The sequence below is a fragment of the Eretmochelys imbricata genome, chromosome 3, assembly GCF_965152235.1.
Source record: "Eretmochelys imbricata isolate rEreImb1 chromosome 3, rEreImb1.hap1, whole genome shotgun sequence".
NCBI classification, from domain to species: domain Eukaryota; kingdom Metazoa; phylum Chordata; order Testudines; family Cheloniidae; genus Eretmochelys; species Eretmochelys imbricata.
The window spans coordinates 127,948,848-127,965,018 of record NC_135574.1 but is presented as its reverse complement, the minus strand read 5'-3'; the positions used below and the strand labels follow the sequence as shown (position 1 = coordinate 127,965,018).

The 16,171-nt window shown below is 39.1% G+C and overlaps 1 protein-coding gene across 1 annotated transcript in view; it reads right to left on the bottom strand.

Annotated features, from left to right (window-relative positions):
- SMOC2 (SPARC related modular calcium binding 2) overlaps positions 1 to 16,171 on the bottom strand; it is a 118,149-nt gene that overhangs the window by 87,847 nt on the left and 14,131 nt on the right. The window contains exons 3-4 of the mRNA XM_077812167.1: positions 10,945 to 11,051; positions 9,637 to 9,736 (exon numbers count right to left, since the gene is read on the bottom strand). Of these exons, the coding sequence (XP_077668293.1) occupies positions 9,637 to 9,736; positions 10,945 to 11,051 (207 nt within the window). The remainder of the gene's footprint in view (positions 1 to 9,636; positions 9,737 to 10,944; positions 11,052 to 16,171) is intronic.

The following is a 16,171-nucleotide window of genomic DNA, read 5'->3' as shown; positions in this document are numbered from 1 at the left end:
CTGTCCGCAGGCACGGCCGCTCGCAGCTCCCAGTGGCTGCGGTTTGACATTCCCGGTCAATGGCACCTGTGGAAAGAGGTGGCGACCCCGCACCACTTCCTGCTGCTCTCATTGGCTGGGAACGGTGAACCGCAGCCACTGGAAGCTGCGGGCAGCTGTGCCTCTGGACAGTCAACGTAAACAAACTGTCTTGTGGCCCGCAGCAGATTACCCTGATGGGCCATGTGTGGCTTGCAGGCCACAGGTTGCCCACCACTGCCATAGATTAATGGTTGAAATCTCTCCCAGGCTGATAGTAACTAAGCATCATTGCTAGCTGAATGAGACATGGGTGCTGGGGAAAAATAGTATGCTATCATGTAATTATAGACTGTCATAATGCTTAAACAAGGGGGGAAATTAAGGTTGCACAGGCTACCTTAATTCTACCATTTCCTAATTTTTGAGTGCTTGACTTTGCACACTTAATAACAACCTAAATAACATTAACATCTTTTAAAATGTAATATTGCAAATAACTTGTTCAGAGAAATCTAAAATACCCATACCATAACCTTAATCATAAGTTGTCATAAATATAAAGGGAAGGGTAAACACCTTTAAATTCCTCCTGGCCAGAGGAAAAACCCTTTCACCTGTAAAGGGTTAAGAAGCTAGGATAACCTCACTGGCACCTGACCAAAATGACCAATGAGGAGACAAGATACTTTCAAAGCTGGAGGGGGGGAGAAACAAAGGTTCTCTCTGTCTGTGTGATGTTTTTGCTGAGAACAGAAAAGGAATGGAGTCTTAGAACTCAGTAAGTAATCTAGTTAGATATGCATTAGATTCTGTTTTGTTTAAATGGCTGATAAAAAAAGCTGTGCTGAATGGAATGTATATTCCTGTTTTTGTGTCTTTTTGTAATTTAAGATTTTGCCTAGAGGGATTCTCTATGTTTTGAATCTGATTACCCTGTAAGGTATTTACCATTCTGATTTTACAGAGGTGATTCTTTTACTTTTTTCTTCAATTAAAATTCTTCTTTTAAGGACCTGATTGCTTTTGTCATTGTTCTTAAGATCCAAGGGTTTGGGTCTGTGTTCACCTCTGCAAATTGGTGAGGATTTTTATCAAGCCTTCCCCAGGAAAGGGGGAAGGCTTTTGGGAGGAAAGACGTTTCCAAGTAGGCTCTTTCCCGGTTATATATTTGTGAGATGCTTGGTGGTGGCAGCAATAAAGTCCAAAGGCAAAAAGTAAAATAGTTTGTACCTTGGGGAAGTTTTAACCTAAGCTGGTAAAAATAAGCTTAGGGGGGTTTCATGAATGTGTGGGGACCTGCTTGAAAACCCCCTAAGCTTATTTTTACCAGCTTAGGTTAAAACTTCCCCAAGGTACAAACTATTTTACCTTTTGGTAAAGCAATCAGGTTCTTAAAAGAAGAATTTTAATTGAAGAAAAAATAAAATAATCACCTCTGTAAAATCAGGATGGTAAATTCCTTACAGGGTAATCAGATTCAAAACATAGAGAATCCCTCTAGTCAAAATCTTAAGTTACAAAAAGACACAAAAACAGGAATATACATTCCATTCAGCACAGCTTATTTTATCAGCCATTTAAACAAAACAGAATCTAACGCATATCTAACTAGACTGCTTACTAAGTGCTAAGGCTCAATTCCTTTTCTGTTCCTGGCAAAAGCATCACATAGACAGAGAGCCTTTGTTTCTCCCCCCCTCCAGCTTTGAAAGTATCTTGTCTCCTCATTGGTCATTTTGGTCAGGTGCCAGCGAGGTTATCCTAGCTTCTTAACTCTTTACAGGTGAAAGGGTTTTTCCTCTGGCCAGGAGGGATTTGAAGGTGTTTACCCTTCCCTTTAAATGTATGACATAAGTAAAAGAAATGTAATCAGATCCTGTGGCTGTGAAATTTTATAACCAGTTGTAACATCTGTTACTATGGAGGCTAAGATAAAGATAAATCTCATGCTCCAGAGTGTTAATTGATGGCCACAGGAGGGATTTTTCACATACACATGTACAACCTTTTATAGTTGGCCATGTTCACATTAGGGTGACAGTTCCAGATTCCTCTGAAACATCAGATAATGACCGCTCCTAGAGAGAGGGTATCCCAGTGACTGTACGTGATCTGGTACGGCAAATTCTGTCACTCCCATTTAACTTCAAGTAATTAACGAAACAACTCAAAATTGTTACTCCTACCTGTTGATTAGTGTGGTGTCATCGATAAACATTGACATTAACAGAGGCTCTGTCCTCTAAAAGGGCTCTGTCCTCTACGGAATTAAGAGCAGACCTGTGTAAAACCTAACTTCCGCCTCAAAAAGCCCAACATAAAGCATGTGAGAGCTGGGGACAACACAATTTTGGTCAAGGGGATCCGGTTGTGGAACGAACTTCCAGAGCACATTAGGTAAATACATAATCTGATCATCTTTAGGAAACACTGCAAGCCCTTCCTCTTTGAAAAAGCCTTTCCACCACAGCAAGAATGACACTAACAGTAGTGACAGCCCCATCTACCCAAATAAACAGCCACCCCCAGTTTTTTAAAATTAAAAATAGAAGTAAAAACCTGTAACACAAACAAATTAACTAAGAGAACCCAAATAAACAACAAGCAAGCAAACAAAAATACCCTAAGTACAGTTTTTACCATGAAGAGAGAGGCGATTCAGAAGCTCCATGATGTCCACTTCAGACTTTTCAATTGTTATTGATTTTACATGGAAGGTACTTAGATACTACAGGGATGGCCAGCATTAAAAACCCTAAACTAAACAGACAGTCTTTTTAAAAAATCCAATTAATTCAAAGAGTTCTGAATCATGCCCTAGTTGAGCCAACTCATCATTCATTAAACACCTGCCAAAAATTACTAAATGCTTTATTATTGCTCGTCTATAAAAATAGTTTCAGAATAAAGTGAGGGTTTAATCTGATTTCTTTTTCTTGGTATCAGACTGAATATACATTAAAAAACAAGAAATGGAGCAGTTCATGAAGAGCCATTATCATAACATGAGGAATTATTATGTTAGAATGTTATGCAAAATAGGGACAACTTCAATTTAAATTAAGTTACGATTTGATAGATTTAGCAACTTAAATATCTATTGTATTATCACCTGGCAGAAAACACTGAGAAACTGTGCATTTTCAGCAAGTCATACTGCAGAAACTATAGACAGATTATTATAGATCGGTAATAAAAAGCCTTGAAAAGTGGAATAGTTGGAAACTTATAGCAATGAAACCCCAAAATTAGAACATGATTTTTGCCCAGTTTGGGGTATTATAACAACCCTAGGGGCAGAATGTCAGCTGGTGTAAATGGTCATAATGGCATTTCCCAATAGCAATGTTCAGTTTTAAACTAAAAGTTTTAAACCAAATATTAACGATTTTCAGCCAAAAATTGTCAAGTTTAGATTTTTTGCCAAAAAGTCAATTTTTTGGTGGAACATTTTGCCAAAATCATTATTTTTAATTTCATTGAAATTTTCAATGGTAAAATAACTTTTTCTGACCAGTTCTAATGTTGACTTTTTTTCACAATCACCTCGAATTTCTGCCCAAATTCATTTCAAACCTAAGACCAAGAGCTCTACTTAATGCAGTCTTTCTGAAGCAATACAATGTGATGCTGAATTAGTCCATATGTGATGCCCATCTAATCATATTTCAGAAAGATTTATGTTAATGGCTGTTTGTTTTTTAAGACTGGAGTCTGGGATTTGCGTGTCGAAATCCTACTCAGTTTTCATGGGAGTAGGGTACCTGAATCTCTTAGACGTCTTTGAAAATCCCAGCTAGAGTTTCTAGCAATTATTACTAGTGGTGCTACTGTGATTGCAAAAAGCAATATGAAGTGGATTACACAGCTCTGAGGTTTGCTCATAGGTTTTTAGGCCAGAAAATTTTTAGATAATCTAATCTGATCTCTTGTAGATAATCTAATCTGATCACAGCCCATTAAATTTCACCCAGTAACTCCTATGTTAAGCCTAATAACTTGTGTATGGGTAAATCATATCTCCCAGAAAGGCACTCAGTCTTGGTCTGAAGATGTCAAGCCTACATCTACATCAGTGTATCTGTAGCTACATGTCGCAGAGAAAAGCGGACTGCGTCCACATTGCATCCAAGCCTGACTGAGCCTTTCCCCACTTCTGGGGCCTCTCTCTGTGGCAGGGGAAGGATTCTAGTAGTGGGGAGCTGGAAAAGCCTTTTTCCTCTACCTTTTCCTGTGGCAGAGAAAGGTTACACAGTGGGTAGCTGCCTACGCCTTTCTCCACTGCCTCTCACCTGCCATAGTCTTTCTCCTCTTGGGGATTCAGCAGCAGGTAGGCAATGGGACAATACACAGCTAAAAAACAGCAGTGTAGACAGGGAGGCATGGCTTGGGTGAGTAGAGAGCATGTACTTGCATACATCCTCACACCCTTCAGTCTCATCTTTTACCCTATTAGCCTAAAGCTGTGCCTGCCTGGTCACAGTGTTGTTCATACCCTTGCTAAGGGGGCTATGCGAGTATGTATTCTACCGGCCACCAAAAGAAGAGTACAGTGTGAACCTACAACAAAAGATGGAGAATCTACCACTTCCCTTGGTAGTTTGTTCCAGTGGTTAATCACCCTCACTGTTAAAAATGTGTGTGTCTTATTTCTAATTTGGATTTGCCCGGCTTTAACGTCCAGCTGTTGGTTTTTGTTAGATTAATAAGCCCTTTAGTACCCAGTATTTTCTCCCTGGGAAGGTATTTATACTTTGTGATCAAGTCACCTCTCAATCTGCTTTGTCAAAGAAATATAAAGCCTATCACTTCTCACCAGTTCAGATCTTGTTACCCAGGCTGATAGTAATGAAAAACCATTACACCTGACAATTGTTCAGCAGCCTATGTGAAATGAGTTGCTTGCCTCAATTCCGTTCCCCTCAGAAGTGCTAAATTCCCTGAGAATTAAAATGAAAATTAAATAAAAAAATCTTGCAGAATGTTTTTGTTGATCTAAAATAAGGATTTCAATAAGTGAATCACTGCATCAAAAGTCATGTTTACCATACTGAACTGATGGCCACTTCAACATGAAGTTTAGACAAGGAAATTTGCCAGAGAAAAACTATCTGACATCACAAATCTGGCATGCAGATTTGAAAGCCTCCAAAACAGAAAATAAATAGCTGAGCAGCAAACTGCCACTAGGTTCTCAAGAGCTACACTTTTAATTGTTCATATTAGGAATACTTGTATTATTAGGTATTATTCGGAATTTCCGGTACTGTGTTTTTCTAGCATCATGGGTGAACCACTATAAACTAAATGGGCTTAACAGTAGCTGCCTCAATAAAATATAAGCGCAGAAAAAGACTCTACCATCATGGTAGCAGGCATAGCCAAGGGAGTTTCGGAAAATCTCCGCTAAATAGGGTGAAATACTAACCAAGACTAAGGACCATGCTATTTAATCTGTAAAGGCAGACTCCCACTTCCACACCATGCTCTGTTGAAGTCTAAAGGGCTGAAGTCAATGGGATTTTGAATGGGAGCAAGCATCTTTCTGTATGAATCTGCTTAAAGGATTTGTGTCTACTTTGGATTCAAGTGAAGTGTCAAAGGTCACAGGTGTAAACCGGGGGTGGTTATTACACTGACAGTGTGGTCAGCACTGTACAAAAAATGAAAAAAGAAATAGTAGCTGCCCAAGAAATTTACAATCAATACAAGTATAAGAAAAGAGCCCATGGGGAGTCTCAGATGGTGAGAGCATAATTTTACTAGCTACAGAGAGGAGTGGGGATGGCAGTATCATGAGGTGTTGGTTAGAACTGTAGGCCTTTGGGAAGAAGTACAGTAAGCTTTCAGGGAGGGTTTTAATGCAGAGGGTGCACCCCTGGAGCACTGTGATACGGAATGTGTTCCACATTTAACTGGTGACACACTGATGAATGCAGAAGAGGAGTGTGGGAGAAGGAAATGAAGGGATCAGTGAGGCTGAACTCATTCAGGGAGTGAAGGGGGAAAGGGATGTAATACGAAACAAGAGCAAAAATGTAGGCAGGAAGGATGAAGGACTGGAAGATGATCCTCTGTACTGTTACATACAAAACAAGGGGATCCATCGGGAAGAACCAAAAAGAAGTGCAATAAATATGTGTTATATATTTGAGCAAAGTAAGAGAGAAGATAAGGCTCAGGATTGGCAAAGGCTACATCTAGAATACTACAGGCCTGAGTAAGGAGTTCCCTGCTTATAATTGTTATTTTATGAGCTGGCTGAACATGTAAACAGAAGCTGAAAAAAAATCACAATGTGAAAAAGCAACCATCAAATACTTCAAAATCCATGCTCAGTTTGAAGAAATATAAATAGGAATAGGAATGCAAGACCTTTTCTAAGGAATGGATAAAGAAGTGTGCTTTTGTTCAGGACTCCACATCTAATATCCCATCACAAAAGATTAACCCAAGAGAGAGATGTACTTTTTGATATTAAGCATTTTTGTTTGGACGCCAAATATTCGTGTGCAAGTAAATCCACATATCAAATAAATCCATACCCTTAAATAAAGAAGAAACACATATATTAGCAAAAGTTCCATGAAGTTAAGCCATGTGAGATAGCAGATAACAGTGGTACCATGCGAGCATTCATATGAAAGTCAAGGTGATGAAACTGTATGTGTAAATGTTGGAATAATCAAAGACCTCCTTGTAACTAACCACTACATTCTGTCTCCAGAAAAGCATAGGCAACTGAAGAATACATGACCGTTCAGTTTTCAGATTCCACTGCTGTAAGATGTGCACTTGCAATATTAAGTAACAGCAAGGGAATTCTTGAGAATAGGCCAGAAAAGGCACAGTTTATCAGTTTGGCTTGGTTGAGAGCCTGTGATATCCCAAAAGAACTAATTAAGAAAGAAGCAAGTATGAACTCTGTGTAAGTAATGATATTTTGGGCATCATTCCTGGGCATAATGATAGAAAAGGGAAAAAAGATAAAAGCAAATAGTAGATGTAATGGAAAACTTCAATGTTCCTTCTGGAAAAAAAATCTCTCCAGTCCTGACAGATGGTGATCCTGGAAACAGACTGGGAAACAGACTACAGCTGCAGCTCTGCTTCAGCAAGAATGTCATTCTGCAAAATTAGCACAGGGGATTGTGTTATTTCACTGCATAACTTCTTGTAAAATTTGTAGCACTGTCTCTCGTATGGTAGTAGGTGGTTGTGTAGTCCTCTTTAAGTAACATTGAGCTCTTCATCACAGCATTTCAAAATCCTCTCCTAGGTATTTGAGACATTACAAGCCCAGTCCTGCATCCGCCGATATAAATGGAAAAACAACCATTAACTTCAGTGGTGCAGAATTGGGTCCTATGCACTGATTTGGACCCTGATCCCGCAAAGACTTGCACACATGCTTAGCTTTATGCACTGTGACTCATTGACTTTAGTGGGACTACTTGATGTGTGTAAAGCTGAGCACATGCATGAGTCTTTGCAAAACTGGGGCCTTGGTCCTGAATATAGAAGAAAGATGGGTTTCTTGTGGCTATATTCCGGCTCACATCATGACTTTGATTGAATAAAGCAAACACTTTAGCGGTGTAAGTGAAGAAACTGAACAATTTGTGTCTTGATTAATCAGTTAAAGCATCTGAAACTAACTACATTTTTTTCTTGATTACAATGATCATGAAAAATCCCATGAATCTGCTTGTCCAGTAAATAATTCAGCAGAACCGTGGACCAGAAATTAATGCCACGCACTGTGGCAGAGCTATTAGACAATTATTTATTGAGATTTCAGCACATGCATAATCCTTTTTTGTTGAGGTTAGTGAAATTGAGGGAGCTACTGGATTTCATGATCACTGATATTGCAAAACTCCTGATGGAGGCTTCAATTAAGTAAGGCACTTAAGCACCACTTAACTACATCCCTATTTAGGATAACACTTAAGCATTTAAATATGGTCCTGAATCAGGGTCAGAGTTTGTATCGATCATTACATTAAAATACACTTCTGTATATATTATTAAATCTTGAAACTTGTGAACATTTTATGTGGCTCTTGGCAACTCTGTCTGACTCCAAAGTGACTCTTCAGCATATATGCTAGATTGGACTAGATCACTGAACTAAACTGAACTTTATGGATCCTGGGGTAACAACTACCATAGGACAGGACACTTGGAAGGCTCTCCACACCATTTAAGTCACACAGGGCTTAAAAGCAGCCTGAAATGTTGATGTTCTTTTGTTCTTACATATTCACTTCTTCTCTGGTCGTCTCCCTTCTTGTAATTATTATAATAATAATAAAGGTTTCTGCTCTGAAAATATTGCTTAACTATAGGGAAGGTTCGGGTAAGGGAGCCCCACCAGAAGCCATATCTCAGTTTCTTCAACTCTGCCTATTGTCAGGCAAAAATTAAAATTTAGCTAACAACTAAGACAGAAACCACAGATCAAGCAGAAATGCTTCAGTAGCCCAAGGGCACTGACAAATGTAAACACTTAATAACCTTATATGGTTAAATGCCTGCCCAGTAACTTAACTCTTAAAACAGAACAAACCCTCCCTTCACAGCCCACCGGATATTTGTAAGCACTCATCCCTACCCCACCCTCACCCCGCCTTTTCCCCCCCTGCAAAGTAGACATAGATGCTTAATCCAATTAGGATGACCTCTATACGTATGTACTGTTTTTATTTTTATTTTTGTTTAGGGTTTTTTTTTAACTTGTAACAATATATACAAATAAATGCAACTAAATTAATAAAAGAATGTATGTAACAGGCCACTGTAGCACCATATTTTGGAAGCTGCTTATCAGTCTTCCTGGTACCACGAATAAACCCCCTTTAGCATTGTCTGGGCTTGCCTGATTCTTGGGGGAAAGAATCTTTTTGCCTAACACTATCTTCCAGGGAGCCAAGGTGTCAATTAATCCTTCCACTACAAGAAGTTTAAAGTGCAGGGGGTACTGCTGTTGCAGTTCACAAAGCTTCAATATCTGTAGACAGAGAGCTGTTGTATTGACCTAAACCACCTGGAAAAGTAATCGGTACAGTTGCTTGTACAATTCTGATTTACCATACATTTTTGACATGTTTGAAATGAGGCTAAAAGGCAGTCTCTAAAAACTGGTTAATTTGTTCATGTGCACTGGTTTAAAATAAAAACTTGTGGGAATTGCAGTCTTTGTTTGTTGTTCATTTTCTACAAACAAAGGTTTAACGTTGATGTTAATGCTACTTTTCAGCTTTATTGAACAGGGTGTGTGGTGATTCCCCCCCCACACCCTACCCCCCCGCCCATTTGGCTACTGGTGAGAATTTGTTTTCACAATACCAAACCTTGGACAGTGTTGTTGTTTTTTTTAATTCTTCTTAATACTTAAAATGTTTAAAAAGTAAAACTCTATGGAATGTTTGCAGTGAGTTTACAAGGAAGAAAATTATAAGATACAGAAATAATCATTTCAGCAATGCTGTTGCATGACACCATATGTTGGCACATAAGTATCATGTTAATGAGCACTGTACAAAATCCTAAAAACTGAGACAGGTAGAGAAAATGGATGGATGTCACTGATAAACTTAAATCATTACTTACCTGGACATCGTGGAGTTTTATGTGCTACAGCTGTACCACTGATTGGACGTCCATTGGGAGTGACACACCAACAGTATCCTGTGTAACTATGACACTGAACCTGTCAGGAAATTACATCAAGTGAGAGAAATCTATGAGACATATGTTGACCATATTGAAATGTTCATGGCACATAGAGTCTATATTTATATATGTCTCTTGAGTACAATGGAGTCCTCCAGTAGAATATATTTAAAAGATATCAAATGTCTTTTTCTGTGTCTAGTAAGATAATCCACTAATAGACCATAATTCAAGTCTGATGAATATCCTTAAAGCATAAAAGCAGAGCTTCCCTCAAGTACTCTACAGTAGGTGCTTCAGGGGAGAACTGAGGAGAAAGCTATTAATGTGTGTTCGCTTGTAGTATGTCCTATACTGAAAGAATAAGATACAGGCATTATGAAAAGCTCACAGAAGCTCCCGAGGGGACACGTGGATTGACTATCTCTGTTCCTGAGGTAAGCCCCCTCTAGCTTTTTTCCAGATAGACAACATATCATCTCACGCACAGTAACAACAGGATACAGCACATTTTCCTGTATTATTCATGCCCAAAGCTCTCAGAGAACAAACTACTGGAATGCCTACTTTACATTAATTGTTTTATAAATCCCAACATCTTAACATCTCTCCTGGAGTCTAATGTCACTTTCTCTACCATACTGATATTTATATGGAAAATGTTAACTATTAGCTACACTTAAAAATGACTATGGTAACTTTCTACATGACTCTACCTTTAAAGCTTATTATAATGGTAGCAGAAGACAGTCCTGCTTAATATGTATCTGACTGTGATAAAAGCTTCAAATTGTATCCCTCTTGGATTCTAAGTCCTTGCCTGAGTAACTCAGTCTCAGTCCATGATGCCTGAACAGAGATTCAGCAGGGGTTAGGGAGGATTACTCTATGACTCATGGCTTTGGCAATAGAATATGGACTCTTTTACCACAAGATTACTGGTTAGGATCAGGAACAAGACAGAAATCATACACATTTTACCAGCTGATGACTCGTCAGAGAGCTATGAGAAATGACTTGGTTGTCTCACCCTAGTGGAATGGGGTGCACATCACAATAACCAACATCACATGCAGCTCTTTTGTTGATCATTTCTGAAGAGAGGCCAAGGACTTAATTGGTACAAATCGTGAACTATTCTCCCACTTCTAAACTTCAGTGTTAATGGAATTCCCTCGCTGCATCACAAACACACGAGCATGCTGAACAACAAGACATAAAAATACTGAGCCAAAACTTTTCAACCTGGCTGTATGTGCCATCATCATTACACTCGGGAATGAAAACTTGCTGAAGCTCCTTGCGGGCTTGTTCCTGGGTGTATTTCCTCTCTGCCACACACCTGGAAACATCTAAGGAAAGGGAGAAAACAAACAAGATGAATGATGCAACATTAAAGAGAGTATAGGTGATAGCCCAAAGTATAAACAAGGAAGAAGGTTCAGAGACCCAAATAAAGAATTGGATCCTTTCATTCCTGATGATGTATTGTTAGCTGAGTATTTAGAAATAGGGAAAAAATGAAAGACAATCAAAGAAGTTATATCATCACTGCTTCCCTTTGGTACGATCCTGCATATACATCTAATAAATGTATCTATTTTCTTTTAAGTGTAGTAGGTCTACCAGCAGTACACCTACTATTAGGTTTTTCCTCCCAACATTTGTCTATTTAGCCTGCAAGTTGTTTGGAGCAGGGATTCTCTCACACACTGTGTTTGCACATTGCTACATTGCTTATCACAAGTGGGCCTTGCTCTTAGTGGCATCTCTAGGCGCTTCGGTAATACAAATTAATAATAATCTACTGTACAATATGTGGACTAATTATTTCACTTGCAAGGAGTGGGTATAATAATTAATACATCTTTTCTATTTCTAATTTCTATGATGCTAAAAATATAGCTAACAAGTCAGCTGTGGTTTATGGGATTTGAGAAAACTGAAACATACTTTAATTCTGGCAAACTTGGATTCCCCAGCCATGCTCCCTTTTCCCTTGACCCACCCTCTGTGCCAAAGGCTGCGGGTGGGGGAATGGTGTTAGAGCCACTATGCAGGCTCTATGGAACTGCACGATTTCTGAACACCGGTCAGATTCTTCACTGGCCAACATCCACCAGGTTTAGGGAAGCTTTGTGCTGAGAAAAAACTTCTTAACTGTCAGGGTGTTAAGCACAGGAATAAATTGTCTAGGGAGATTATAGAATCTGCATCATTGGAGATTTTTAAGAGCAGGTTGGACAAACACCTGTCAGGAATGGTCTAGATAATACTTAGCCCAGCCATGAGTGCAGAGGACTGGACTAGATGACTTCTCGAGGTCCCTTCCAGTCCTATGATTCTATGATACTAGTGCTAAACTGACGTAAAAGGACCAGAGAATCTGGCCTCGAAAGTGCTAAATAAGTGTAAAGTAATATTAGTTATCATCTGAGTGCTGGTCTAGAAATTAGGAGTCCCTTAGTCCTAATCTTTGCTCTCATATTGGTTTCCTCTCTGGACTTGGACAAGTCACTTAACTTCTATGCATTAGTTTACGTCTCTGTAAAGTGGAAATTACAATACTTTTCTCATAGGAGTGTTCAGAGGATTAATCAAATTTGTAAAGTTATTAGAAGTGAAAATCATTATGACTTTATAAAAAGTTAAGTATTAAGATTAAACATTGAATCATTATGATGTTTCAGAAGGGACATCTGCAGAGACCCAATATGTCACCTAGCAAATGGACAGAAACCTTCCACCCTTCACAGATACATAGGAAAACTTAGTTAACAAGAGGCTAAATTGTTTTGTATATGTACTTTAATAATTTCTTAGATTTTCACCAAGGGAACTTGCACTTCCGTTCTGGTTAATGTACTGTGTAGCTTAGGTAGATTATGTTAGTCCATGCTCTGCCAAAGTTAAAAACCAAAAATATTTAATCTACCTTCAGTGTCTTAAGCCTTATTATGAGCTTGGTTTGGTTATACAGTACTTACTTACATGTGGTTTTAATGTAGCCAGTGTTTTAAACTGAAAATAAATCACTCCTTTGGTGGAATTCTGTCCTCATTTTTTTATCACAACATGTGGTTTAAATGTCTAAAAGGAAAAGTGATATAAATTCCAGCACATAAGGTCTCTACTACAATACTGATAGAGTTATAAATTATCTCCAATATTTGAATTATCATAAAAGCATGCCAGAGACAGATAAATTCTTCAAACACCTTGTCCGCCACCCTGTTCCTGAACATCTCTGCCTTCTAAAGCCTTCATATTTGCAGTCAATTTAATACTCCTAGACTTTACAGTGATCAATTTTAATGAAATAGAAAACTCAAGTTTGAAGTCTAATGTTTCTTGGATTATTTAGCTATAGGAAGCATTTGAAGGTTAGTGGCATGGAATTACAGTGCCTCTCTAAACCCCAAAGCAAACCTGGTAGAAAGCTCTCTTATCAAGTTAACCAGCGGAAACAGTCAAACTATTATTCCAGATACATCCTTGTAAATTATTCTGCTTTATTGATTTATCAAGATTTACAATAGCACATGGAAGAACTGTGATTCAGTTAAAGCTGGGGATGTGATACAAACTTATAAAAGTGAGGAACTATAAAAGGATAGGCGAGATAAAGATATCAGAATATCATATCTGTAATACTAATGACACATTCGATTATCAAAATAGATGGACTAAATTCATCCCAAGTGCAACTTCATTGAAGCCATATTATTACACAATTTTTAAAGTGTTATTATGGAAAAGCCTAAAGGCCTCAGCCAAAAAGCGGGTCCTGTAGTGCAATGTGCTGTGTACACACATAACAAGAGGCAGTCCTTGCCACGGAAGGGCAATACTTGAGACAGACAAAGAGTGGGAGCAAGGATGTATTTTAGCCCCTTTACAGAAGGGGAATTGAGGCACAGAAAAGTCAAATGATTTGTCAAAGCTCACACAGGAAGTTTGTAGCAGCGCTGAGGTCTCCTTTCCCCCCACCCCACTCGTCCAGTGTCTTTAACCCAAAATCATACTTTTGCTTGAGCTAAAACAGGGTGATTTTGGATTTAAACACTCACCTATCTTGGACTGTGAACTTAGGTTAAAATATTATGGTAATTATCTCTCAGGTGTGTTCGGAGGACTAATTACTTCATGGGCCTGGTTCTAATCATTGCTATGCCTGGTGTAAATCAGGAACAACTCTACTGATGTGAATGGTGTCCTACTGGTGTGAGATCAGCATCAAGTCAATGTCTGTGAAGCACGTGGAAGATGAAAAGCATCATATAATGCTAAGTAGCATTTTTAGACAAATCTTGCACCCTCACAATGCTATTGTACTTGGGTTTCCAGCTCTACAAAGAGAAACATTTTTTAAAAGAATCTGATTTCACTTAACTTTTTGAAAACATTTAATGACAAATCCTCTCAACACTAAAGGCCTGAATCAGTTGCTGGTTTGTGAGTGGTTCCCCACTGAACTCAGTCTAGCTCCCGTCTCATGTATGGATTGGGAACCAATCCAATAGTAGTAGACAGGCCCAAGGTGGAGTTCAGTATGTGGAGTGGGTGAAAGATCATTTGGGTTTAGCCCCTGTAAAATGTTGAGGCCTTATCTGCCCAGATTCGGACAATAGAAACCCCGATACCCACAAACAGTTTATGCACACATGTAATTTTAAATCAAGTGAGTTGTGTCATTGGGTACGATTCTTATCTCTGCTCTGGCCCCTGTACTTGAGGTACATGGGCTGGAGCACCATAAAGGCTGCCTAAAAGCTCTGGTTGTGGCCGGGGGAGAATTCTCCTGGCACAGGAACTGGGAAAGACAGCAGCAGGCTGTCCTTTGAGCACCCCTTTGCAAGCATGGTGGGGAGCAAAAGGGGCAGGCTGGGAGTGGGCAGCAGCACAGAGTGCTGCAGAGATTCTGGACAGTGCAGGGAAGCTGCCATAATTTAACGGACCAGTGCTCTCTAAATTACCCCAGTGACCACTCTAGCCCCTGGAGCAGCCCACAGTGGGAGAGCACAAATGGCTTAAAGCCACATTAGCCTCTATTTCCCCAGGTTTCAAGTACAGTAGTGAGCCTCTTAGGATATGTCTACACTGCACATTAGGCCCAGGCTCCGACTCAGGTTTGAGCCCAAGTCCCCCTCTCATCCACACACAGATCAGTCTGACTAGGGTCAGCAAGCACTCAGGATCCAGGTCCTGGGACTCTGGTAGGGGCGTGGGTCACAGCCCAAGTCCTGCTGAGAATCAAGTTCAAGCCCTGCCATTTTTCAGTGTGGACACAGCTCAAACTGCAGACCCGGGTCAAATGTGTAGTGTAATATGGATGCATAAGCATGGCTATAAGATCCAGGTCTAGCAATTGTTAACCCAGGTTTACAATGCAGCGTGGATGCTCAAGCACAGGCTTGGAAACACCATGTCCACAAGCCTAGGTCCCAGACTCTGGTTTACATTGCAGTGTAGGCATACCCCTAAAGGCACAGCATAGAATCTCACCCACTGGGTTCAATGGAGCTACTCCTGTGAGTAAAGGAAAGCATGTGCATATTTACAGGATCTGGGACCAAATTCTAATACATTTTTGAAAATTAGAAACATAGGGCCTTATTTTTCGTTCCTTGTGCAACCAAAATACTACTGAAATCAATGAGAATTTGAAGTATGCAAGGAAATTAATGTAGGATCAACCTTATAGTTAACAGCGGAATTACCCAGACTGGAACAGATTGCCACCCCCTTCTAATCCACTGTCCTGCCTCCAATAAAACAGTGTTTGATGCCTGCAGTCTAAGAGGAAGGGAAAAAACCTTTAATACAGCTGGCAATTCTGCTATAATGTATCATGGAGAGAAAAAACCTGGCAGAAAAAAAAAATTAGGTTTATAATGGAAACAATGACACAATCTTAACCGGGATGCAAACCGTATTTCTATAACTACATCCAATATGAATTAAATTTACAACAAATTTTGGGCTCCACGGGAAGATTAATCCAAATTCTCTCATTGGAAATTAAACTGATGGCCAAAATAAGTAAATAAATATATGTTCTGCAAATGGGGTTTGATTTAGTCAATCCTATACTTTTTCTTCATTGTTGGATGGTAATATGTGTGTTAAGTAAGATTAACAAAAATTTAACTTTCCCAATCCACTGAGCTTCACTTACTTTTAGGGGCGCTGACTGTGTTTGACATGGGTTACATATTTATACATAAAATAGTATAATGGTTTGTTTAGTTATTTATTTTATTATAGATTGAAAATCCCACTGAACAGACAGTAACATTTATCACTTTGTTAAGACCACTTAAAAAATGGTTAAACTTAATTATTTGAATTAAAAAAAAAAACCCTGAGGGCTTTGCACAGATGCTTAACTGTTCTTGTGCTGAACAGAAAGCTTTCCTAAATCCATGAAGATTTGAACAAGCAAGTTTAGCATAGCATGTAATCTAGATAA